This window comes from Fistularia commersonii, chromosome 7 (assembly GCF_037954325.1).
Source record: "Fistularia commersonii isolate RoL2024-O1a breed Wild chromosome 7, RoL_Fcom_v1.0, whole genome shotgun sequence".
Classification (NCBI taxonomy): domain Eukaryota; kingdom Metazoa; phylum Chordata; class Actinopteri; order Syngnathiformes; family Fistulariidae; genus Fistularia; species Fistularia commersonii.
The window spans coordinates 12,315,551-12,340,592 of NC_141290.1; the positions used below are offsets into that span (position 1 = coordinate 12,315,551).

At 43.2% G+C, this 25,042-nt stretch overlaps 1 protein-coding gene across 1 annotated transcript; it reads left to right on the forward strand.

Annotated features, from left to right (window-relative positions):
• Nucleotides 1-5,317: 5,317 nt before the first annotated feature.
• On the forward strand, nucleotides 5,318-24,913 carry mov10a (Mov10 RNA helicase a). The gene is made up of 22 exons (XM_086149836.1): nucleotides 5,318-5,680; nucleotides 5,904-6,009; nucleotides 8,242-8,411; nucleotides 8,490-8,731; nucleotides 8,829-9,075; nucleotides 13,586-13,726; nucleotides 13,850-14,024; nucleotides 14,115-14,266; nucleotides 14,927-15,100; nucleotides 18,356-18,503; nucleotides 18,674-18,835; nucleotides 20,334-20,437; nucleotides 20,510-20,607; nucleotides 21,348-21,446; nucleotides 21,950-22,058; nucleotides 22,141-22,258; nucleotides 23,352-23,543; nucleotides 23,636-23,707; nucleotides 23,827-23,952; nucleotides 24,055-24,143; nucleotides 24,358-24,476; nucleotides 24,578-24,913. Exons 1-22 carry the CDS (start codon nucleotides 5,559-5,561, stop codon nucleotides 24,640-24,642), a joined length of 3,030 nt encoding a protein of 1,009 aa, XP_086005962.1. The 5' UTR covers nucleotides 5,318-5,558; the 3' UTR covers nucleotides 24,643-24,913.
• The last annotated feature ends 129 nt before the right edge of the window (nucleotides 24,914-25,042 follow it).

The following is a 25,042-nucleotide window of genomic DNA, read 5'->3' on the forward strand; positions in this document are numbered from 1 at the left end:
GTTCTGGAAGCAACTAATGGTACTGATATATTAACTTTGTCTACAACTTTGGTTACAAGTTTGATGAGGACAAATGCTGCATCAGTGACGATGACAACATCTACTTTTGTCACTTTAGGAAAATTTACAAGTGAGGCTGTGAGGATGGCAGCCTCTAACATAGAATCAACACCATTGAGAGAACCAGAGAAACTTATGGAGAATTAGTCTGCCTGAACCCAAAACAATTGCTATCTTCATCGCCCCTTCTATGCTGGCCTTGGAAGGCTGGTATCTCTGCTCTCCTGGATGTTATGCAGACAAGATGCCTGACATCAGACTACCCACCACCCCTCTCCACCTGTGAACTCTTGCTGTATCAGAACTGTCCAAGGTTGTCTTCACGGCAATGGCTGTGTCTTCATTAGTTATCAGCTGGTAGAGACATATGGGTGGGACTGAGTGGAGATGAAGTCTCTGGGCTCACACATATATACACACACGAAGACACCTAAAACACATCCCATCAACTTAACACCTTCTTGGTTCCCAGGCCCCTCCTTCCCCTTGTTGCAGAGCAGCATGCAGAGGGTCGGTGTGACGCGCCAATGTTTGGCTGCGTGTATGGCCTCCAGTGTCTGTGCTGCGACAACTTCCCTCCCACATGTGCAAGTCTTCGAGTACTGAGTACTGTTGTAATTTCCTTTTTTTTATCATGTTGGTTATGTGCTGAGGGATTTTTTCTTTTTTTTTACTAATCCTACACTGGTTCCCCCCCCCCCCCCCCCCCCCCCCCCCCCCCCCCCCCCCCCCCACAGGAGCCCAATTTGGGAGTGTTTTCTTTCTTCTGTTAGATAATTTTTGGTTAACATTCTATTTTCTGAGATTCCCTGTACTTTTCTACTACCCTCTATGAAACACTCCCATCGATGCTCTCAAGGTCCTGCAACGGCCTTGAGGTACCATTCCACATTCCATCTTTATCTGTACCACCAACTGTTTTGTGTGTAGCTCTGTACTTCTCAATGCCTGTATTGTTTACTCCTTGTATAAAATTGACTCACTATAACCAATAAATTGGAGTCCTGCTGGAAGAAAAGCAGACATTGTTTCTGTTTCTCTCTGCTCCCCATATATGAACTAACCTGGAAACCAATTTTAAAAACAGGTGTTAATTTAAACAGTAAAGATGAGAAATCCAAAACTCAAGCACAAATTGCAGACCAGTGGGCCCATGTGTGGCAAGTTCCAATACCAAGCACATGGCCTTGAATTTTGGAGACAGTTCTTGAACCACTAGGTCCACATGTTCTAAGGGCTTTTTTTTTTTTTTTTGTCAGCAATTGCAGGCTGAGATAGTAATGGTTTGTTGGTTGGTCTTTTTAACCCTCTGCCTAAGTGCTCTTGGTGGAGGAAAACCATTTGGAAACCCTATGAGAATTTACTTAATAAGCATGAGGATGTTACAACAGTAGTCCCTAGTCCAATGGAAGTTGAACCTGTAAGGGCCAAAGGGCGTTTTTGTGCAAATGGTAATATCAGACTATGACATTTGCATGGTCAATTTAGTGAGCATGATTGAAGGGCTGCTGAGAATGTGTGTTAGGTGACTTCCTATGTACCACACTGTAAACAGAGCAGAACTTTGGAAATAAAGAACCTGATTTTGCCTGCGAATGTGACTGTAAGAAATGTTAAATATTTTTGGTGGATTTGTGGGGATGAGGCATACATATTTCTGCCCTATCCTTTTGATGCAAGAGCAGATATTATGTCCGTGGACCAGATGCTGTTATATGGCAACGTTGAAACTTCCAAATGAGGTTCTTGCTGTCCACAACCGAAAAGTAATCTAACGCCAACTCTGGACATGGTTCAATTTCACAATTTGGAATCCTACCAATGGAGGATAAGTCTAGGAGAGAAGTGGTATGTGATTATTTCCGTGGTATGGTGTAACATTTTTGGCTGATTATATTGCTGCCTTAAGTTAATTAAGTTATTAATGCCTTACACGTTTGCCAATGAGACTATCAAGGGTTTTGAATCCTTATAATAATCAAATACTCAGAGGAGTGACAGGCTGACGTTGCTAAAACAACATATGGCACTTGGTTATTTTATGGCCAAGCAAGGTGGCCTACGGAGATAGGCAAACTAATGGGAGTGTTGTTGACGTTGAGTGGTTAAATTCTCAGGAAAGCATTTTATTACTTTTGCCAAAGGCAGACCACATGCCTCATGAATTGCAACAGAGTGTCTCCCTGATCCTCTGCAGGCTTTGTCTTTCATTCAGGAGGACCTATGTGACAGTATGGTGACATTAGGCATTGGTATAACGTAGGAAAGCATAAAAGTCTATGAAATAAAAAAAGCATGAAAGTCTATGAAGTAAGACGGCATTAAAGTCGATGAGCTGTCTGATCAATAATCTATATCTATGATCTGCATCTATAATCTGTCTATAGTAAGCGGTGGAATACAGTGTTTTATTGGATGCGTCTAAAAACAGTAAATAAGGACTCGGCTTTCCTATTTGCATCAGAAGCTGGCAACAGAGAGAGCAAAAACATCCTGCACGAGAAGTCATAGACACATTAAATTTGCCCATTACATAGATACCTAAATTTTCCATTACATGGAGAAATATTAATTTTAAATAATTGCTCTCATTACAATATCAACATTTATTTCAAAAATTGTCATTTATTTAAATGCTGTGATTTAAGGGGGTAATATGAAAATGAATAATAGCTGGGTATATAGTGCTTTATGTTAAAATATGAATTTGTAATTTTCACTATGATTGCACCTGATATTTTTCAAGACACTGCTTGTTTGCTGTCTTCCTAGAATAATGTAGAGACCACCTTGTGAGCAGTTAAACATTCTGAGGACTCTCAATAAGGACATTGTGAAAATGAAATATCCTAGTCCCGGGTGAGGTTTCACCCTGGACCATTCGCCAGTCAGTCCCAGGGCCACATATAAAGACAAACAATCACTCACTTTCATTTAAACATCTGGGCAATTTTTTCCAATTATCCTTCATGATTTTTTTGGACTGTGGGTAGAAAACATTGTTTATATTTTACTCCTGAGGTTCCCTGGTGTATTTGCTTATGTTGACCACTAGAACATTTAAAGAATCCTGTTTTCAATTGGTTTGGAGTGCTATTTGTGGTTACCTAAGGTGGAGGACCCATGAGAGAAGTTTCCTGTCCATATTATTTCCTGGATAGTTTAAGGTCTGTCAGTCTCAGTCTGTCTTTCTCTCACATTCCACATATTTGTGAGATTGCTAAGGTTGTGCTGTCGCACGCATGTGTGAGAGGAATTATCATTCTGATCCAAGTGCAGGTATTACTGTGATGTTCTTTTCTTTCATTTGAGACTCTTCATGGGGGGTGGGGGTAATATTAAGAAGATTCTGGACTCCTTCACGTTCGGTTTACAAATGCCTATGTTTGAAATGTTTAGGTTGAGGGCTTCTTAGTCAACTCAGATGTACTTTTTAACTCAAACCAGCTGTCTGGAGATAATTTCACAAAATATCTATATAACTTTGTGAGATATATAGATCAGGAGTGACATCTTACATTGACTCAATGATCTCTGGGCACACACTGGTGCCTGGTTGATCTTCTCCTGTCAGTTTTTCCCTTCAGAGGTCACCACAGCAAATCAACATTCTCCATCTAACCTATTCTCTGTATCCTCTCTCACACCAACTACCTTTATATCCTCTCACTATGGCCGTAAATCTCCTTGGTCTTCCTCAAGACCTCCTGCCGCTCCAATTCCAGCATCCGTCCACTCATACATTCACAATCCTTCCTCTGCACATGACCAAGCCATCTCAGTCTGGCTTCTCTGACCTTCTCTCTGTTACAATCCCAAGCCATGATCAAAAATAAAACAAAAAAAAACCACAGCCACTCGAACCGCCTCTTTGCAACTATGCATTATGTTTTTCTCATTGTATATGTCTCATCTCATGTAATGGCCGCCCAGGCCAGGGGGCCGGCTGAAGAATTTCCCTGCACCATTGATCAAATGCAAACATGTAACAAAGACAGCAGGGTTTTCGCTCCACCCACTAAGTTTTATATTTTCATGTGATTTGAGGATTCTCACATCAAGAGAGGGATGGGCAAAATCTCCTCCCTTAAACCAACATTCCTGTGTTACCAAGTGTACTTGCAAAAACTGTTAAAATTCAGGAACGCATCACGTGACGACAAAGGCAAGCCAACGGTATTTTTTCTACTGACACTCCCCGCGCGTAATCAATCATGCACCCTGTGACACAGTCCAAGGCACAGCCCGCCTCCCCAAGTTGCTCACTTCCAAGAGTATGTAAAACAAGTCCTTATCAGGAAGTAAACCTGACCGTTAAGGCGGTGGTATAAAATGTGAGCGCCTCCACACCTGCACATTCAGCTGGATGCACCCCAGCGGGATGTCCAGAGAGGGTGACCGATCCCTTTGGGGTGACATTCATTCTGGTCCAGGAGATCTCGTAAGTGCATTTCTCACTTTTTAATAAACCATTCATTGCTTGACCAGTTCCAGACCGCTGTGATGTTTTTTTTTCTAGGAATGACAGTTGAAAACACCGGGGCAAGAAAATCCGGTCCTGTGGCAGTGACCACAAAAACAGACATCATGTGCTGTTCTTCTGATTGACTCATTCCCAATTGTATCCATCCTGGTCACTCCCAAAGAGAACCTTAGCATCGTCAACTCTGCAACCTTCGGCTTTGCCTCCTGTCTTTTCGTCACTGTAACTGTTTTTAGGCCTTACAGCATCGCTGGTCTCACCACTGTCTTGTACACCTTTGCTTTCATTCTAGCTGATAGTCTTCTATTGCATAGATCCCCCTAACTCTTTTCTCCACCCTTTCCAACCTGCTTGAACCCGTTTCTTTACCTTTTTTAAAATAAAATATTTTTACTTAATCAATAATTTGTAAGTGGAGTCTTTTCCATAATCCTATTATCACTTTTGGTAAACGACATGACCATATTAAGATAGTCCACACACTGCTGGAACTTGTCTGGTGAATGCATCCCAGGGAGTGTCGCTTATTCACATTTCGTAGTTGAACTTGTCGTCAATGACAGCGGGGCTAACGTTCCTTCTCGTCTTATGTTATATTCAAATTAATTTTCTATCAGAAGCGCCACGTAATTCTGACGTTTATGGTTGTTAAATGTGATCTGTTTCGGCGAGTTTTGTTATTTTTGTTCGCCTCATGGGTACTTAACATTTGTAGACGGTCTCTAACTGGTTCCCGTCCGCTGGCGTCGGCTAGCTTATGCTTCGCGCTAAACTGCGTAATTATAGATCTATAAACGATAATTCCAGCGGGTTAAACCCATCGAATAGTTGGTAGATCTACGGTGATATCCTAGCGTTCATACGCCGCGGACATCCGCCAAAATCACGCGAAATACGTAACATGCCCATGCCCTCCTTTGCCAACGTAATATTATTGTGATACAGGAACTTCCCGGTAGATGCCTCCGGCCGCCCGACTACTTCCTGACTTTCTGTTCACCGACAGGCGAGCAACATGCCGTCTCTTCTCCGGACGCTCGACACAGGACTGGACTTTCTGGAATACCTGGGAGACAGAATATCCAACATCAGCAAAGACGAACTTCGAGAGATCTACAACTCTGAATTTAAGGGCAGGTAGGCTGCAGGGCTGCAGAAGAGGTCGATGTCGCTGTGTGTGTGTGTGTGTGTGTGTGTGTGTGTGTGTGTGTGTGTGTGTGTGTGTGTGTGTGTGTGTGTTTGTGTGTGTGTGTGTGTGTGTGTGTGTGTGTGTGTGTGTGTGTGTGTGTGTGTGTCCTGCTGCTGTCGGGCCTACGCCGGTCCATATAATGTTGCCCCCCCTCTGTTATCTGTCACACAGACGAGGAATCAAAGACCCCTCCTTCTCCAATGTTATATATGCACTAATTAAATTCAACAAAGCTCACATAAGACGGGGGCAAATCTACTTAAAGGGCAAACCACAGGTAAGGCACAAAAAAATATATACATGTTTTGATCATCCATAGTTACAATAGTTGTATGGATTATTTATGTAACATCAAAATGCATGAAATGAGACAGATGGATCTTGTCACTGAATCATCCTCTTTGTGGTTTGCTGTAGCCACCAACTTCTCGTTTATTTCTTATTCTATTTTTTAGTAACATCTGCTGCTGCACTTCCTGAATTGTCATGCCTGCACGCAGCCTGATAATCAGCCAATTTTTTTTCCCATTTGGAGTTTGAGCTTTGGATACTGTTGTGTCCTCCTGGGGCGCCGGTTGGTAGAACATGAGTCCCCCCAATTTCCCTCTTTCGGCATGCCAAAGTGCCCATGGGCAAGACACAGAGCCTCGTGCAGTTGTTCCCTCTAGTCTGGTCAGCACCTTACACTGTGCCACTGTCAGTGCATTGATATGTAAAGTGCTTGGAAGTGATGGAAGAGTCATAGAAGTGGAGAGCGTTTACTGTTTAATGGACTTTTCTGTCCTCCCTCACTCCAAACATCTGCTCTCTACCTGCACTCACCTGAAGCCAATCACCAAGCATAAAGACTCATCCGTTGCCCAGATCATCTCAGTGCCGTGTATCAGCTTTTCATTATTTTCCCCCTCGTGTTTTCCTTATTTCTGGACTCTGCCCTCTGCTTGTTATTTTTATACTTCTGCAGGTGCATGGAGTATTAACTTAATCTTTCTTGTTTCTTTCTCTTGTATTTTTGCTTTTTGCTGATTGAATAAGTTTCGTTTGAGTCGTGCCGCAAATTGGGTCCAGAATAAATCCCGCCGTGTTACATTTATAGCCCTTGATGGATCTTTTTCTGATGAGGTTTTCACTGCATTGATAGTCCACAGAGTTGGACGACTGCTTCCCCGGAGAGACATTTTTCGGTGTCGAACTTGTCTGTCAAGTCCCTGTGTTTGTCCTTCCATCAGTGTCATCTTTAATCTCAGTTCCCTTTTCGCCACTAAGTCAATCAGGGCTGAAAAAAATCAACATCCTGTGTGCTGTCTTAATTTAAATGACTGGCACAGCAGTGTTCTGTGTGGTTTGGGTGCACTTTGAAACAGGACTTTGCATTGTCACGACAGGGAGGGCTGTGGTCCAACAAGGAGTCTGTAATGTTTTTACAGGGGAAGCTGAAAAGCTGGGGTGTGTTGTGATGTCACAAAAGAAGGGGCCTTCGCTACATTCAAGGGGAGAGTGGGTGGCTGTGAAAGGGCAAGCTGAGATGTCACAAGATTGTCAGGGACTTTCAGAGCATGGGGGAGTTTGTAAGAGGGAACATCTTGATGGGGGGGCGATATCTTTAACTTTCCGGATGCCAACGGCTGCGAAACATAATCGAAGACGAAAGAAAAGAGTAAGTCAGCCGTTGAATGATTAATTGCATGACCATGTGGGTGTGTCAGAAATATCATTTTGGTTTGATTTTTCATGTTGCAGCACAAAGGAATGAACACCTGCCACTCTGGTTTGGTTTGGTAATGGTTTCAAGGATCAGCTGTGCTTCCTCATCCCCACATGCGCTATAATTTTGGATAAAACAACAAGAAGTACATTAAACTGGACACATTTATTTTTGCTTGCAAAACATATGGACACAGATGTGTGATTTTCAGGCAATGATTGTGCATGGTAAATGGTCCCATCTTTTTTAGTGCTTGAATCTTCTTGCAGCTCCAAAGTGCTTTACATTGGATTGCATTCATCCATTCTTGCACACACAGTGACTGCCCAATCGGGAGCGACTGGGGGATTTAGTGTTTTGCTCAAGGACACTTCGACATGCAGACAGGAGAAGTTGGGATTGAAATACCAGATCTTCCTCTAGGCTTCCTGTCTGGCAGTTCCTGTCTCACTATTTTTCTACTCATATTCACTGTCCCTCCTGTATGTCCAAAACATATTAGTCTGACTTTATCGCCAAAACATCCAACATGCGCTGTCCCTTTGATGGGACTCATTCCTGATCCTATCTATCCCCGTCACTCTCACGGATAACCTCAACATCTTCGTCTCTGCTGCCTCTAGCTTTGGTTCCTGTCTTTTCCTCGACACTGCTGTCTAAACCAGACAGCATCGCTGGTCTCACCAAACACCGGTGATGCTGTTTCACATAGTGTTGACATCTGCAGGAACTGTTGTTTTTTAAACTTCTATGTTTTTTTTTTGATGCCTCTGCAAGAAAACTTAATTCTCTTCCTGCCTGCAGTTTCGGGTGTACTGTAACCAATGGCGGCGGTCCCGGGCGCCTCGGTCGCAGAGCCCCACAGGAATCGGGACGATGGACACCCCTCAGCCCTCCCCTATCACCTCCCCGCCTGCGATGAATTCAAGGAAAGTGCTGGCCGCACAAGTCCTGAACAAGTTACGGGTGAACAAGTATGTTTGCAGTTTTTTTTTCTCGCATTTCGATCAAATGTTTCACGCAGTAGAACCTGACCCCTTCCCCCCACGCAGGAAAGAGTTGACGGCCGACAAGGGTGGCATCGTGATCACCTCCGACCCGGAGGCAAGCGAAGGCAGAGTGCAGTTGATCGCGGAGCAACTGAAAGAGAGTTTCCTGGTCACTTTTCACATCACAAACCAGGGCACCAACTGCATCCACTTCACCCATTATACTGCCTTGCACAAGTTACGCTGCTTCACCCTGGAGGATGAACGAAGACTGACCAGAGCCTGCCCTCTGTTCCTCTGTCCCGGTGAGAATGTCGGGCGTCTCGGAGCCTCTTATCTAAAAGGCTACTGATGGCAACTGAAGCGTCCTCTTAAGTTTTCTGCTTTTTTCCCTCTCACCAGGCGAGAGTTACCAGGTGTTGGTCCGATTTAAGCCGAAGCACTATGGTTACTTCCCCGCCACGCTTTACTTCGAGTTCTGCCTGGACCTGCCGGAATCTGTGCCTTTCTGCATTGTGAGGGAAATAAAAGCCATCGCCAGAACCCAGCTGGCTGCGGAGCTGGAGCCCATGGCTCCCTACAAACCTTATCAGTTGGTCACATACAAACCCGTGGACACCGTGGTGGTGGATGGAGTGCCCCCTGACTAGTAAGCAGTCTGGATTGTCATCCTATTTAAAAAAAAATTATTTGCGCCCCAGATAAGAGTATATAGTGGTATTTTTTGTCCTCATAATGTCAGTTTGCTGCATCTACCATTGTAAACTCTGACTTGGTATTGTAGAGCAGTGTTTCACAACCTTTTTGGAGCCACGATACAAATTTTACATCAGAAAAATCACGGCACACCACCAAATAAATATGTCAAAAACATTTTTAATGAAATAGAATGAAACTAGTCTCAATTTATTCACACAGTGAAGTCTGGCCCTGTTTGGTTGAACACAGCTGATATTCGTGCAGTTACTGAGGAGAGATAACAAGATAAGATAAGAGAAGGTAATACTTTATTGATCCCCATAGGAGAAATTTGTTTGTCTCAGCAGTGGAACAACAATTTCAAAAATGAATATAAATATAGATAGAAGAGACAATTAAAACGACGGAGATAATAACTGATAGGAACAGATAACAATGACAGGATAAAAATAGACCGGATGACAATGGAATGACAATAGCTCTATTTGCCAGTATGGGGAACTCCTTAGCAACAGTCAGCCAGGTGTATCTACCTGCAGCTGTATGAGCAGCAGCAGGTAGATAAACAGGTTAATTCACAGCCTGTTGCCATCTAGTGGACAAGCGTTTAATTGTTCTGCCTGTCACTGGATACTTACACATTATTTGCATTGAATAAATAATTTTTGGACCAATCAGGGGTAAGTGGGCATTTTTCCACGGCACTCCTGATGACGTCTCAGGGCACACTGGTTGGGAAACACTGTTGGAGAGCATAGTTTGTTTATGGAGGTTCTCAGACTGGAGGTTCTCAGTCATCCAGGTCATGGTTAATCCATGTCAAAGTCTCCATAGCAACTGGAGTTGAATTTCTTCCCTAAAATCACGAGTTTTGGTCTGAGTTGCGGTTGGAGGTTAGTCCAAGTTGCGATGGCTTGGGTTCAACTAGGTTGAATAGGGTTATTGTGTTAATTTTGGTCTCCTTTGGGGGAATAAAGGTACAACTCCAGGGGACTTACCTGAGTTAAAATTTGAGTTGGTACAGCTAAAATTTCAGATCTTGTGAAAACAGGAAAGAAACCCTGTTAGATCGCAGGGACCGCGGCTCAGGCAGTAGAGTTTGGGTGGTGGATCTTCCTGGCTGGTTTGGAGGGCTCAGAAAGACCTGATGTGTGTGAGTTGATCTGTCCCGGGATGGATTCCAGTACGGCATTGTATGTGGGTGAAGGGTTCTGCTTAAGAAATCCCCTCAGGCGTTTTTTCTGTTTTGACAAAGATGGCGTGTTTGACGCCTCTCTTGAACCATCTATCTTCTCTGGCCAGAATCCAGGCATCGCTTTCTCCAAAGAAGTGGCCCTTGTCCTTAAGGTGTTGGTGGACTGTGGAGTCCTTTTCTAAAGTGATGGCTCTCCCATGTTGGGCCATCTGTTAGAGCAGGGATCCCCATTGGGAGTCCCAACCGCCCTGGAGGTTGGTGCGAGATGATTTTCAGAGTCCTGAGGTGATTATGACAGATTAATGTCAGTGCCATGGTGGACGCACTGGATGAACAGTCAGATGACCACACCTGATAGAGCCTTTCAGTCAGATGCTTGCTGAGTTCTGGATTTCAGTAGATAGATTATCCACAGCTATCCAGGGCAGCGTTGGATGTACTTATGCCATTTGGGCTCTATATAACTATACAAAAACTGTCTGGGCACTGATAGATACATGAAAGAACATGGAGGATAAAACAGCAATTGCCAAAATATAAATTTGCACCAGAACACTGTTGACATTTTTACGCAGTGCTGCAGTTTATGGTTATTGCTTTGTAATGACATGTAAAATTATGGTTGTCTGGTTTATTATGTTATCCGGGACTAGTGGGAGTCACTAGTCTTTTCAGTGTCCGGGGGGGTTGCAGACTGAAAAGTTTGGACACTCCTCCATTAGAACATAGTTTGATCATAGATCGCGTCCTGTCTCCAAAAAGCTCAAGCACGTCTCAACCTATGACCCCGGTCCCATTTGCTCCTGTCTTCATCGTTTAACTCACTCTTAATTTATGGCCTCAGACCTATCTCTTCTCGGAGCTGCACCCTTTGACATCTTGGTCTGATCTCTACCAGGCTCTTCCTGGCACAAACTGCTCCCATGTTCCTTTGCTATTCTCATCCCCAAATTGGTCATTCCCTTGCAAAACCACTATCACGCTTTTGCAGTTCTGCCCCACTAAAGTGTCACATTCAATGCAACAAACACATTTTATCAGATATAATTAATGTGACTATACAGATAAGTATTTAAGGAAGGACACTCAAAACATATTTTAACTCGGGTCTCTTTCCAGAAAAGCTGAAGTTTCTCACAGCTATGCGGGGAATGAAACAAGGTGCCTATTTTAAAACATCAGGGATGTTGGTATTAAAGGTCTGTAGTTTTACAGAAGTCATGTATGTACTAAATAATCATTTGTGCTGTAACACGCAGAACATGTTGGGTTAAGAGACACCTTCTCCCATTCCTCTGCAGAGATTTCTGTTTGGAGGCCCCATGCAGATGAATGGAAGAAAGCCTACATCATAAAACTTTAATAGGAAGCCTTTTGTTTAATTATTTTTTGTAAACATTTACCAGGCATATTGTATATTTAACTTATTGTTCAAAAGATCTCAGGGTGCAATTATCATTTTAGATTTTTTTTTTATTTTCCTTGTTCCCCTTTTGCCTCCTGCCTTTAAATCCCCTGCCAGCTATTTCCTGGTTTGATATCACGATTTTCTCAAATAGGTGAGAAATGTGCTAGCTTAAGAGATTCATTTCAAAAAGGCAAAAAAGATTTTGAACAGTTTTAAGTATTTTTGGCTTGTGCTGAATTAAGATACAATATTATTTGTTTATTTAATGAAGATGTGTTGATGTTCATCCAGGCAGGTTATATATTTCTTATTGTTCAGAAGACCTGAGTGCCATTATCATTTTACATTTTGTTAAATTTTACTAAATCCCCTTTAACCTTTAAATCCCATGCCAGGTGAGAAATGTAGCTTAAAAAAGGAGAAGCATTTGAACATTTTTACATAATTTAAGCTTGTGCTGAATTAAGATACAATATTATAGGATTATTCAATGAGTCCCCTTTACAAATAAACTACCTCGCAGCTCTGCTAAATTGGTCAAACCAGTAGCAAAATAGGAAGACTTAGCCTTGGCTGTTTATTGTTCCATATGAATGATACAATTTTTCCTCCGCAGACAAAAAGGTGGCGGAAAGATGGAACACAGTTGATTTGAAAAAGATATAAACCATCAACAAGTTGGACATTCTTGTAATGTTAATTCGACCAACGATTGAAATGGATGGTGCATTCCATTTCTCTTAAACAGCCATGGCCAACAAGCTGTTTGGCTTGCAGCTTTCCCTGTCACTGCTATAATTTTTTACTCCTTTAAAGTCACGTCAGATTTTATTTACATGGCAATAAATCACAACAGAGTTGTCGCCTGACACTTTCCATGTGGAGCAGGTCTGGACTACTATCTTTAAGATGGTAAACAGAAACCGAAAATACCCCCATGAGCAAGAACCTGGCAACAGCCTTTACTGTTATTTTTCTCTAAACTGAATCTTGTAAAAGTTTCAGAAAGGTATCTGATCATGCCTGTCAAGCCTTTTCTGCATCTTAATGACAAAAAGTGGTCCCTGGCGTCCTGTTCTGGTATCCGGCTTTGCATATTTTGTTGTCGCGTGACACCAAAGTGTGATAAACCTATTCCTGTGGCCGATTGAGCTGGTTTAAAAGGAACTGAGAATTATTTTTATATTTCTATTAGTAGGCTTCCGGCACAGGCTGTTCACATGATGAAATGCCTCTTCTAGTTCCTCCATAGTCAGATTTCTAATCAATACCGGTTTTGATTTTCTCCTGCAAATGTCGATAATCGGAGCGGATCGAAAATGCTCTGTATTTGGATATTATTTATTGAAATCTTCACTTTAATTTTAATAAGGTTTCCAAATCATATTGTTGCAACTGAAGTTTTTTTTTTCTACTTTATCTAAAATCCTGTTTTTCACTTTTTTTTTTTTCTACGTGCCCATCTCTGATTTTCTGTTGAGTGTAGTTTAATGTTGGAACTTCATATCAGTCCACAGCATTTAAGTTAAATTTTATGAAGGAGTCGATCTGTGTGCTCCACTGTCGCCTTTTGTGGTAATGAAAATCAATCTTTTACCATGTAAGTGATGGGTGACCTCTCCTAAAATTGATCAGAAAACAAAATAATCCTATAATTGTCATTCCCTAATCAATCACTCATTGATTCTGACCTTTTATACAATAGACAAACAGTGAACTCCAGGAAATAGACTTGTTTCCCATCTCCGTTTCAATTCCTTAAGCTCATTCTCACCTTCTCTTGCTGACATTTGCCCAGGTGCACCCTTGGGGGGTCGAGTAAACACTGACACAACATTTTTCTCTTCTTCCCTGGAGTTCTGTTTTGAAGGGTCAAAAACCAAACACCAAGTTGGGAGACTACAGGTACCCTACTTACCTGAAGGAGCTTGCCAAACATCAGATGGAAGACTCGGAGTACTTGTCGCCACCTGCCAGAGAGAACCTCAAATCTGTCAAGTGAGTCAAGGCAAAGAAAGAACTTCTTGATCACGTGCTGTTGTTTCTTTTTCACTTAAGAAGCATGTAATTGAAAAAAAAAACAGTCTTGGAACAGAATGCTTGTTTCTGCGCTGTGTCCAGGGGTCTCATCTGCCAGCCGTCTCCTCAGACCCTAAAGATGAAAAACTTTGCCAGTCGATTTCACCTCCTGCTCCACCTGGAGGAGATCCAGATGGAGGTGGACATCAGGAAGTACGACCTCCATAATCAAAGCATGACTCAAGAGCAGAGCGACAAGAAGCTGCTAACGCTCAAGGTGAGAATGTCCATTGGAGTACATATTCCCACCAGCAGCACTCAAACTGAGGGGGCTCTTGTGACGCGAGGAACGTGATCTCTCCGTCAGGTTCCTGGGGTTGCAGAGAATCGTCCGTCTGTGCTACGGGGTGATTGCCTGAGGGTGTCAAAATCTGGAGACACTGTTCAGCCCATCACCGTTTACATGGGATACGTTCACCGGGTGGAGCTCGATAAGGTGAAGCTTGGCTTCTCCAAGAGGTGAGGACAAAACGGCGAACACTCACCTGGGGAAAAAAAAATTTCTTTCGTTAAAAAAAAAAAAAGGAAAATAACAAAATCCTGTCTCATCATTAGTTTTAGATTCACAAGTAACTATCTCTAAGAATTTCCACATGAACTGTAGATAAATTCAAAAGCAGAATTTGCCAGGGAAAAGTAAAATTCATGATTTGTTTTTGATTTCCATATATAGGCAAAAATGTAAATAGCAAGAAATCCCCACCCAAAATGAAAAGAAATTAGTTTCAAATTAACCATTTCTAACAATGTCCACACAAACTACAGATGACTTCAGAAGCAGAAAAGGCCAGCAAAAAATAAGAAAATTCATGAAAATGTGTTTTTGATTCCGTAAATAAGCAGATAAATAATGAAATAGCAAAACCCCCCGCAATTAGAAAAAAATTCCTTAAAACTGAAAAAAAATAATTTGAATATTATGACTAAAGACTAAATCATTTTAGGAAGAAATCTTTAAAATGACTTAAAAAGACAACGGAACTTAAAAGGAATTGAAGGTTAAGTTTAGGTTTAGAAATAGGGGAGGGGCAAAGAAGGTCCTGAAAGTCCTAGAAAACAAAAAAAAACATGGTAACCCTGACTCATATGATGAATCACACTCACATTTCTTCAATTCAGACTCCTGCAAGAGTTTATCAACAACATGAAGTTTGATGTGGAGTTCACTATCAACCGCTTCCCCCTGAAAATGCAGCACCGTGCCGTCGACCTGGCGGCCAAACACCAGCTCGGTAGCGTGCTGTTCCCATCTGGTGCAGCGGCAGCAGCTGACACTCCTGTGCAGAAACTCAGGTATGCTGCTTGGGATTCACAAACTCAAGGAAGCACCCTGCACAGAGGGTACAGAGTCTTCTTTTCTTTTCGGCTTTTCCCTTCAGGGGTCGTCACAACGAATCAACCGTCTCTGTCTAACCCTATTCTCTGTATCCTCCTCTCTCACACCAACTACCTTCTTATCCTCTCTAACTATGTCCATAAACACTTGATCTTCCTCATACTCCAATTCCAGTATGTGTTTACCAAGATATTCACTATCCCTCCTCTGTACATGACCGAACCATCTCAGTCTGGCTTCTCTGACTTTCTCCAAAACCTTTAATATGTGCTGTTCCTCTGATAGACTCATTCCTGATTGTATCCATCCTGGTCACTCCCAAAGAGAACCTTAGCATCTTCATCTCTGCAACCTCTCACTTTGCATCCTGTCTTTTCGTCATTGTAACTGTTTCTAGGCCACACAGCATCGCTTGTCTCACCACTGTCTTGTACACCTTTCCTTTCATTCTGTTAGATAGTCTTCTATCACATAGTACCCCTGACACTTTTCTCCACCCATTCCAACCTGCTTGAACCTGTTTCTTCACCTCTTTTCTACACTCTGCTGATGGGACTGTTGATCCCAAGTACCTGAAATCCTCCAACTCTTGATCTCCACTCCCTGTAGCCTCGTATTCGCGCACATATACTTTCTTGCTGTTACAAACCTTCATATAGAGGTTGCAGAGTGTTTCCTTGAAATGCAATATGCTTTTAAGATGAGCTAACATCCGTTGTCCTCGTGGACTTTCGGTTGCGAAAGCACTGCATCTGGTATATTCACTGCTTTTCTGTTTACGTTCTTTCATCTGTGCATGGAAAGTCCCTGAACACAAATGGTGAACTTCTCAGTCTGCAAAGATGCTGTTTGAACAGCAATCCTCGCGATCTGCTTTTGAAACCGCAGTGTGAAACAGACACCTGGACCAATGTCTTTCAGCAGTAAACGAGTGATTCGTTAAATCTTCCGATTGCATTTCAGAAAATATTGATTCGAACTCTGCTGTGGCTGTCGCTTCTGGACTCAGGGATCCCGCACATTTTGGAGTATAATTAATATTGGTTAAGATATATATATGTATATATATTTACTGTATTTCATTTAGCACTAATATCAATCTATTATAAAATATGAATATTATATGTACACACAATATTATATTTATCAATAGATATAATATTATTGATAATATAACACACACACATACATATACATATATATATATGTATTTCAGCATTTCCCTTCAGGGGTCGCCACAGCAAATCAACCTCCACCTAACCCTATTCTCTGTATCCTCTTCTCACACCAACTACCTTCATATCTCACACTACGTCCATAAGTCTTCTCTTTGGTCTTCTATCGCATAGTATCCCTGACACTTTTCTCCACCCACTCCAACCTTCTTGAACCTGTTTCTTTGCCTCTTCCACACTCTGCTGCTCTGGACTGTTGACCCCAAGTACCTGAAATCCCCCAACTTCTTGATCTCCACTCCCTGTAGCCTCACTGTTCCACCCGGGTTTCTCTCATTCACACACATATACTCTGTCTTGCTGCGACTAACCCTCATTCCTCTCCGTTCCAGAGCATCCCTCCACCCCTCTAGATTTTCGTCAACCTGTTCTCTGCTCTCACTACAGATCACAATGTCATCTGCAAACATCATGGCCCTTGGAGATTCCTGTCTAACCTCATCCGTCAGCCTGTCCATCACCACTGCAAAGAAGGGCTTCAGAGCTGATCCCTGATGAAGTCCCACCTACACCTTGAACTTCTCTGTTACCTCTTCAGCACACCTCACCACTGTCTCACAGCTAAACACATGTCCTGCACCACTCGAACATATTTCTCTGCTACTCCAGACTTCCTCATACAGTACCAGATCTCCTTTCTTGGCACCCCGTCATATGCTTTTTATAGGTCTACAAAAACAATGCAACTCCCTCTGGCCTTCTTTGTACTTCTATTCGCATTCTCACAGCAAATACTGCATCTGTAGTACTCTTTCTAGGCATGAAGCCATACTGCTGTTCACAAATGCTGATTTCTTCTCTGTCTAGTTTTCACTACTCTCCCATAACTTCAATATATGGCTCATCAACTTTCTCCCTTTATAGTGGCCGCAATTCTGCACATCCTCCTTATTCTTAAAAATGGGCACCATCACACTTCATCTCCATTCTTCAGGCATCTTCTTACTCTCTAAGATCCTGTTGCATAATCTAGACAGAAAATCTACCGCTGCCTCTCCTAGACACTTCCACACCTCCACAGGTATATCATCAGGACCGCCTGCCTTTCCACTATTCATCCTCTTCAATGCCTTCCTCATGTCAATTTTACTAATCTCTGCTACTTTGTGGTCCACAATAGTCACCTCTTCTACCCTTCCCTCTCTTTCCTTTTCCTCATTCATCAGCTCTTCAAAGTACTCTTTCCATCTTCCCATCACTCTTCTAGCATCTGTCAATACATTTCCCTCTCTCTCCTTAATCACCCAGATCTGCTGTACATCCTTTCCATCTATCTGTTTCGCCAACCTGCATAGATCATTCTCTCCCTCCTTACTGTCCAACCAACCATACAAATCAAAATGTGCCCTTTGTATTGCCTTTGCTACCTCTACTTTTAACTCACTCTGTATCTCTCTGTACTCCTGTCTGTTCTCTTCAGTCCCCTCAGTCACTTTTCTTTGGGGTTGTTGTTAACCCAGTATGTTAATCCAGTTGTTCCGGTATGGCAAAGTTTCATTAATATAGTATATAAAATTGCCATTGATGAAACAGGAGTTTTTAGTCATGGAATATTCTTCTAGTTTTTTGAATGAACTTAATAGTTCACTGAAAAAATCTGAGTGATTAGAATCTTTTAGTAATCTGATTACAGATAACAACCAATACAATATTATGTTTACAGTATATATATATAAATGTAGAATCCTAGAATACCAATAGAATAATAGATAATGAAAATCTGTAGCACAGAAAGGACATTTTTAGAGGTTGGCATGTCCCTCATCTTCTCATGCCACATGTTTGCCTGTTTGAAAATGTCCTGGAAAAGTCTTGTGTAGGGGATCCCTGGTCCTGTGTCAGTCCTGTCCAGGAAGTGCTGCCGCAGCCAAGTTTCTTATTCGACATTCACAAATGTGATTTTAATTTGAAAATCGCTCCTCATTATTAGTGTATTACTAGTTACAATGTCGTTTTTCCTCCCTTGCCCCCCTGCAGGATGTTTAATCGTCAGCTCGAGAACAACCCACAGCAGTATGCGGCCGTGCAACGCATCATTGCTGGGTCGTCAAAGCCCGCCCCTCATCTCGTGTTCGGGCCCCCCGGAACCGGAAAGACTGTGACCATCGTCGAAGCCATGAGCCAGGTACGCCAGAAAAGAAGCTCTAGCCATACATACCGTACAACCATACATCTAAGGGGCCTGCAGATTTAAATCGGTGTTTAAAATCATCTAGCTTTCCACAGGTCATTCCCAAGGCGGACAGATTCCTTTTTTTGTCGATAATCCTTAAATTGAGTGAACCCCCCCCCTAGGTCTGCAGGGCCCAACCGTCCGCCCGCATCCTGGCCTGCGCGCCTTCGAACAGCGCCTGCGACTTGCTGTGCGACCGACTGATGGTGCACATCGATGCCTGTAAGGTCTACCGCGTGTATGCCAGCAGCCGGGACCCAAGCACCATCCCCACGAAGCTACTGGTGAGCGTCAGCTTGTCTTTTCTCTAAAAAAAAAAAAAACTAAACAGAATTGGTTTCTGGTTAACATTGCAATGGTTTTTAGTGCCTTGGAAAAGTAGATGTGAGGGCCGTGTGTGTGTGTGCTACTTTATAGGCTTTATAGTAATCTTTGTGAAAGGAAATGATAGGAAAGGAATGATTAGTGGCAGTGTTCGGGTAAATTCGATCACTCATGTTTGAATGATGCATGACACTTTTGTTTGCTCATCAGGATCTGACGGCAAACAATTTTGTTTGCTCATCAAGATCTTGGTTTTTGTTAGAGGGAACCCCGCCTGGGAAGACTTAATGGCATTAATATATTTTACTCTTTATCTCATATTAGAATACGTTGTTAAAATAGCAAAGAGATATTTTCGCAATTTATAACAGGAGCTGCAGTTGTTTTATTAGCGCAATGTATGCTGGGTTGATGATCCTTACAGGTTGCTCGTGTTAACTTTCGCGCTGTATAGTAATAGGTATACGATAATAATGCCACATTGTGCTGCTTTTGGGTGCAATTTCCAGTCCGAGGAAAACCAAGGGACTGATGCTAGGCTACACAGCTATTCAAAGGACAAGAAGAGAAGGAGGGGAAAGTTGCTTGTGGACGTACACAGCTTCCTGAGGATCCGGGGTTGTGTTCTTGCTGCTTCTCTCCAGAGGCATTTGATGCATTTAACTGAGCTACGCTGTTGAAAGAGCTCATGGGTGCTGCTAGTTTTAAACAGACAATAAAACCAAATGCCGCGCTGCAGTTTTCTTTCACAAACACAATACAAAAGGCGCTCGGGAAACGATTGAAGCCCACTCGTAGAAACGCCACAGGCTGGAGGCGCGTGGATGTCAACAACCAGCTACTCCAGAAGTAGCATCTGACGGAGTAGCATCTTACTCTCACAAAGGAAGTGGACGATAAGTCCCTGGTAGTCAGTGGTCTGTGAGTCTACTTTAGGAATTTCACTGTACAGGGAAACACGATTCTACACTGTACGTGTGACAATTGAATCTTGAACATACAGTGAATAGGCAATGACAAAAAGTGGAGCTACTTACAGACCCACTCTCTCTGTTAGCATAGCAACGCACTGGACGTGCGCACACCAGACTCTTGCCTCTGTGTCTTTGTTTGTCTTCATTTTGAAGCTCATTTAACTTATCCTTATCCTCCCTTATGGCTTTCTGAGGTTCAGATGGGAGGGTTTGCACATATGAAATGTTATGGTAAAATGAACAGGACCAAGCTAAGGCCCAACCTTGTGACGCCTTGTAATGTAAACAACAATAGTGGCAAAAAAATGAAGCTTTTACAATTTTAGACAAACTGAGATATGATGAAAGATTTGATTAATGTTTTTTTTTTGTAGCTGGTACAAATATTGATCAAATAGGACAATAATGTGTTTGCAGCCGGGGATCCCTTTAAAATAAAATATATATAATATAAAGATAATTATATATACTTTTGACATTTCAGAAATTTTGCAATCTGGACCAGAGACAAGGTGGCTTCGTGTTCCCAGAGAAGGAGACCGTAGAGCAATACACCGTCATCGTTACCACCATGGTGACGGCTGGCAGGTGACTGTCTGACATCGACCGTGCGACGTTACGGTGACATTCTCACACGACTCTCCGTCTCTCCATCTCCAGACTCGTCTCCAGCGGCATCCCGGTGGGACACTTTACCCACGTGTTCATAGATGAATGCGGCCAGGCGGTGGAGCCAGAGTGCGTCATCGCCATTGCAGGTAAATGCTGGATGTCTTGAGACATGGGCTTGCTTGCGTGCGCACGTGTGTGTGTGTGTGTGTGTGTGTGTGTTAATGAGAATCTGCACAGGATTGCCTCCCTTAAGTTCAGCTCCAAGGGGATTGAAATTCATTTTGCGCTCTTGCGTTCTGATTCTGGCTAAAGGCATTAAAAACAGAAAAAAAACTTGACACCTGTCAATTAAGTTTGCACAACTCATTCTTATTGAATCCATTTGACACCCACCTACTGATTTTGTTGTCCCTTAACATGAATAAGCAATTTTGAGCTCTTTCAGGGGGGATTTTGGCTACATCGGGCCAATTCCTCATTGATTAACCCACAGCTTTTTTTTATAATCTCACAATCCAGTGCGTATCAATCTCATCGAAAGATGGCTGTCAGAATAAAACGTCCTGATTTATATAAAAAAAAACAGAAAAAAACAAAGACAGACCAGGTTGCTCTGGTTTTGTTCGAAACGTGACCCAGATTTTGTCGTGCAGATCTCTGCGAAGGCCCCACACCCTCCCTCCCGTTGCTGGGAGGAGCGGCGCCTGATTGGCACGGGTCGCCGGAGACGGTGCCCAGTGGCCGGCAGAGGAATTTGAGAAATTTGTGTGAACAGTGGCCCGCCTTGTGTCTGTGGCTGAAGGGGCTCCAGAGCTAGAGCATGATGCGTGATACTCCCGACGCACCTCAAATCAGATTTTCCTGTTTTTTTTTTGTTGTTTGGCAGGTCTGCTCAGTCCCGAGAGCGGTCAGCTGGTGCTGGCCGGAGACCCAAAGCAACTGGGACCCATCCTTCGATCACCTTTTGCTCTGCAGCATGGACTCGGTGAGAACAGAGAATCCTATCAGGGTTCCAGTATGTCCTTAAGAAACCTTCAAAACAACCCCCTCCCCTAAAATATCCTTAAATATCTTCTTCCTGGAAGGAAAAATGAATTCCCTTTTTTCCCCCCCACCAGTTTCCAAAACCCTCGCATTGTAATTTAAGAAAATATGACAATATGCAGGGCAGTGGTTAGCACCTCACAGCGAGGAAGTCCCTGGCTCAAATCCGACAGAGGGCCTTTATGTGCAGAGTTTAAATGTTCTCCCAAACATCTGTCACAAAGCTCAAAAAGTGGAATATTGCATCAGTCAAGTTTACTGCTGCACTGAAAAGTGATCACAATATAACAACTAAAAATTGCAAGAAATTAGATGAAAAAAAGAGGAAATTTTGAGCAAAATTTATATGGCAAAAAACACATCGAAAGATATCTGGATGTCCTGTGAGCGCTGATCCTTTTTTCCTGTCAATTCCATCAATTCCGCCAATCACACCTCCCCCAGGACTTTCTCTGCTGGAGAGACTGATGAGATTCAACCCGCTGTATCAGAAAAGCAGCGAGACCAGCCAGTTCGATTCCCGCTTCGTCACCAAACTGCTGCGAAATTACAGGTGCGTTTTTTCTTTATTTTTCCACATTTGTACCTTCATTTGTCTTTGACGCTCCCGCCTAGTTGATATCTCTCCCCCTCAGGTCTCACAATGCCATCCTGAAAATCCCAAACGAACTGTTTTACGACAATGAACTGCAGGTGTTTGCCGACCAGTGGGAACGCGAGATGTACTGCAACTGGGAATACCTTCCCAAAAAGGTGAGATGGAAAACTTGCTCTTAAATCTCTTTAGTATTGCAAGGCAAAAAATGACAAAGGGCACAGTAGTTAGTTCCTTCGCCTCACCGCGAGAAGGTCCCTGGTTGGACTGCCGGCAGGAGGCCTTCCTATCTGAAGTTTCAGCGAATCTTCTGGGTTCTCCAAGTTTCCTCCCCACTGCCCAAACGCATGCTGCTGGTTCACTAGAGACACTAAATTACCCAGATGTGCAAGTGAGTGGGTGAATGGATGTAAAGTATGTCTATATGAAGCGCCGTGATTGGGTGGCAACTGGTTCAGGGAGAACCGCGCCTCTCGTATCGCCCAATGACAGGCAGGAGTGCAGGATAAAGGGTAAAGATAATGAATGGATGAAAAAAAAAGATTAATGTCAAAGCTCAATTTGAACTGTTCTGTAGGCGCGTTTGGATTATTCCACAGTCAGTTGGTAAAATCTCTTCTAGTCATTTGAGATCTTGTTGATTTATGACGATGCCATAAGGGCAACAAGAACGAAGCCTTTCTGAGTTTAATTTTGGAAGTTTGCAAGACTGCGACCATCGGAATCAAAGTCGGCATGAATCGCGTTAGTAGCAGGTTTTGTCGTAACAAATTTACCCTCGTCGCAGTTTTTAAAGCAAAAGACCCAAACTCAAAAAGTACGTGTCCAGATACTTTGATTGACACAAATTTGTCTTTACAGCTCAGACTGGTCTGTTAGAACTCTTGATAACCTCAGAAAGAGACGAAAGACGAAGCCACGAAATCTCAAAATGCATTCACCTGGGCGGCACAGTATCGCTGTGGTCGGAGCTCTCACCTCAGGAGAAGGTTCCTGGAATAAATCTAGGTTCTCTAGCTTGCTTCTGCGGTCCACAAACGTGGGCAGATTGATTGAAGATGCTAAATCGGCAGGTGCGAATGATAGAATGGTTGTATGTCTCTCCACGAGGCCCTGTGATTGACAGGCGGGCGAAATGACGAATGAACAACGCATTTTGAATGTTGTCAGTCAGTGGCCGTGACTCGGCCACCTCGGTCTCGGGTTTCAAATGGCGTCAATGTGGAAACCCGCGCTCGCTCTCTACCACAGGGATTCCCAGTCATCTTCCACGGCGTGATGGGGAGAGACGAGAGGGAGGCCAACAGCCCCTCCTTCTTCAACGTGTCAGAGATCGAAGTGGTGGTCGACTACCTCGTCAAACTTTTGGAAACTCAGGGGAAGAAGGGCATCCCCAAAATCTCAGGAAAAGACGTGGCCATAATTACCCCGTACAGGAAGCAGGTGAGCCCGTGCGTCTGCCGCCTCTCCTTGCATCGAAGGGGAGACCCGTCACTTGAACTGATCTTGACTTGCGACTTACCCCCCCAAAAAAGGTGGAGAAATTTCGGAAGGCCCTGAAGTGTGTCTCGGCGCTGAGTAGATGGACCGAGCTGAAGGAGCTCAAGGTTGGTGTAATCACGTCTTTTCAAATCCAAAACTCGAGGATCGATTCACCAGATTTAGTTGACTATCTCTCCTTATGGCATTTTAAATAGAATTCATTCAATTTGATCAATTCTTCCAGGTTGGGACCGTGGAGGAGTTTCAGGGCCAAGAGAGGCAGATCATCATGGTGTCCACCGTCCGCAGCAGCATCAACTACATCAAGATGGATCAAGAGTTCAACATTGGCTTCCTGTCAAGCGAGAAGGTCCCATGACGTTACAGTATCACAAAAGCGCCGGGAGGGATATCACCTCTCGATCTCAAACCCCGGGCCGCAATAGTTTTCTTTTTTCCCTCTCTCTCACAGAGATTCAACGTCGCCCTGACACGAGCCAAGTCCCTGTTGATAGTTGTGGGGAATCCGGTCATTCTCAACAAAGATCCTACATGGCAGAAGTAAGGGGGAGGATTTGCTAATCCTGCGGCTTGATAGGAAATCACCTGATCTACAGCGACCCATTCAGCAAGAGGACAGGGTTGATTCTCCCAAAAGCTTTTTTTAAACCCGCTGTGACTCATGCATTGAATGTCTCCCACACAAAGATGCGAAATGAACCATTCTCAAAGCAGGTGCTGCTATTTTTTTTACAACTTGACTTTTGCATTGCAGATTCATCAGCTACTGCGTGCAGGAGATGGCCTACACTGGATTTGACTTCAAGGATGCAGAGGTCGAGGAGGATCTCGTGTCGAGGCTGTCCACCCTGAAAATCAACGTGGATCCCGAAGGTGGGTGCCGTGGTCACCCCTAAAACTAAAATGTCTCGAGAGGTGACCAAAACGCAGCCTGGTCCGTGTTTCTTGCTTTCATTTGCACCGTCTCTTCGCAGGTCCTCAGACAGAGGAGAGCGCCCTCCAGCTGCACGTGGACCCGGAATGGAAGAATGAGCATTGAGGGCTGATTCAGACTAATACACACACCAAAAGAGATTTGCAGAGACTTTGAGAAATGATTTAAGAAGCTAAAGAACTGTCCTTGCCCTTTCTTTCTGCTGTTACTCAACACGAATATCATGGAAGACTATCCTCTTTTTCCAATCTTTATAGGAACCGATCTTTAGAATATCGAACTGCTCTTTTTCTCCTCTGAGGAGATACTGAAATGTTAGTGACTACTTTTGCAATTTTTTCCTGTGGCGTTTGTTGAAATAAAGCTTTTTTTCTTAGAGCAGTTCATTTTCAATGCCTCCTGCCAGACACGGAAAAAAAAACGTTTTACTTAAAAGAACGATGTCCTATCTCAGGTTGGTGTTGGATTAAATTAGACTTACTTTGCATAATTGCAGTTTTGTAGA

Bases quoted from the DNA above. Each gene is read 5' to 3' on its own strand.
- mov10a (XM_086149836.1), top strand. From the start codon at position 5,559: ATGCCGTCTCTTCTCCGGACGCTCGACACAGGACTGGACTTTCTGGAA. The intron at 21,447-21,949 runs GTGAGAACAGAG...CACCTCCCCCAG, and splicing joins TGCTCTGCAGCATGGACTCG to GACTTTCTCTGCTGGAGAGA. The intron at 23,708-23,826 runs GTTGGTGTAATC...CAATTCTTCCAG, and splicing joins CCGAGCTGAAGGAGCTCAAG to GTTGGGACCGTGGAGGAGTT.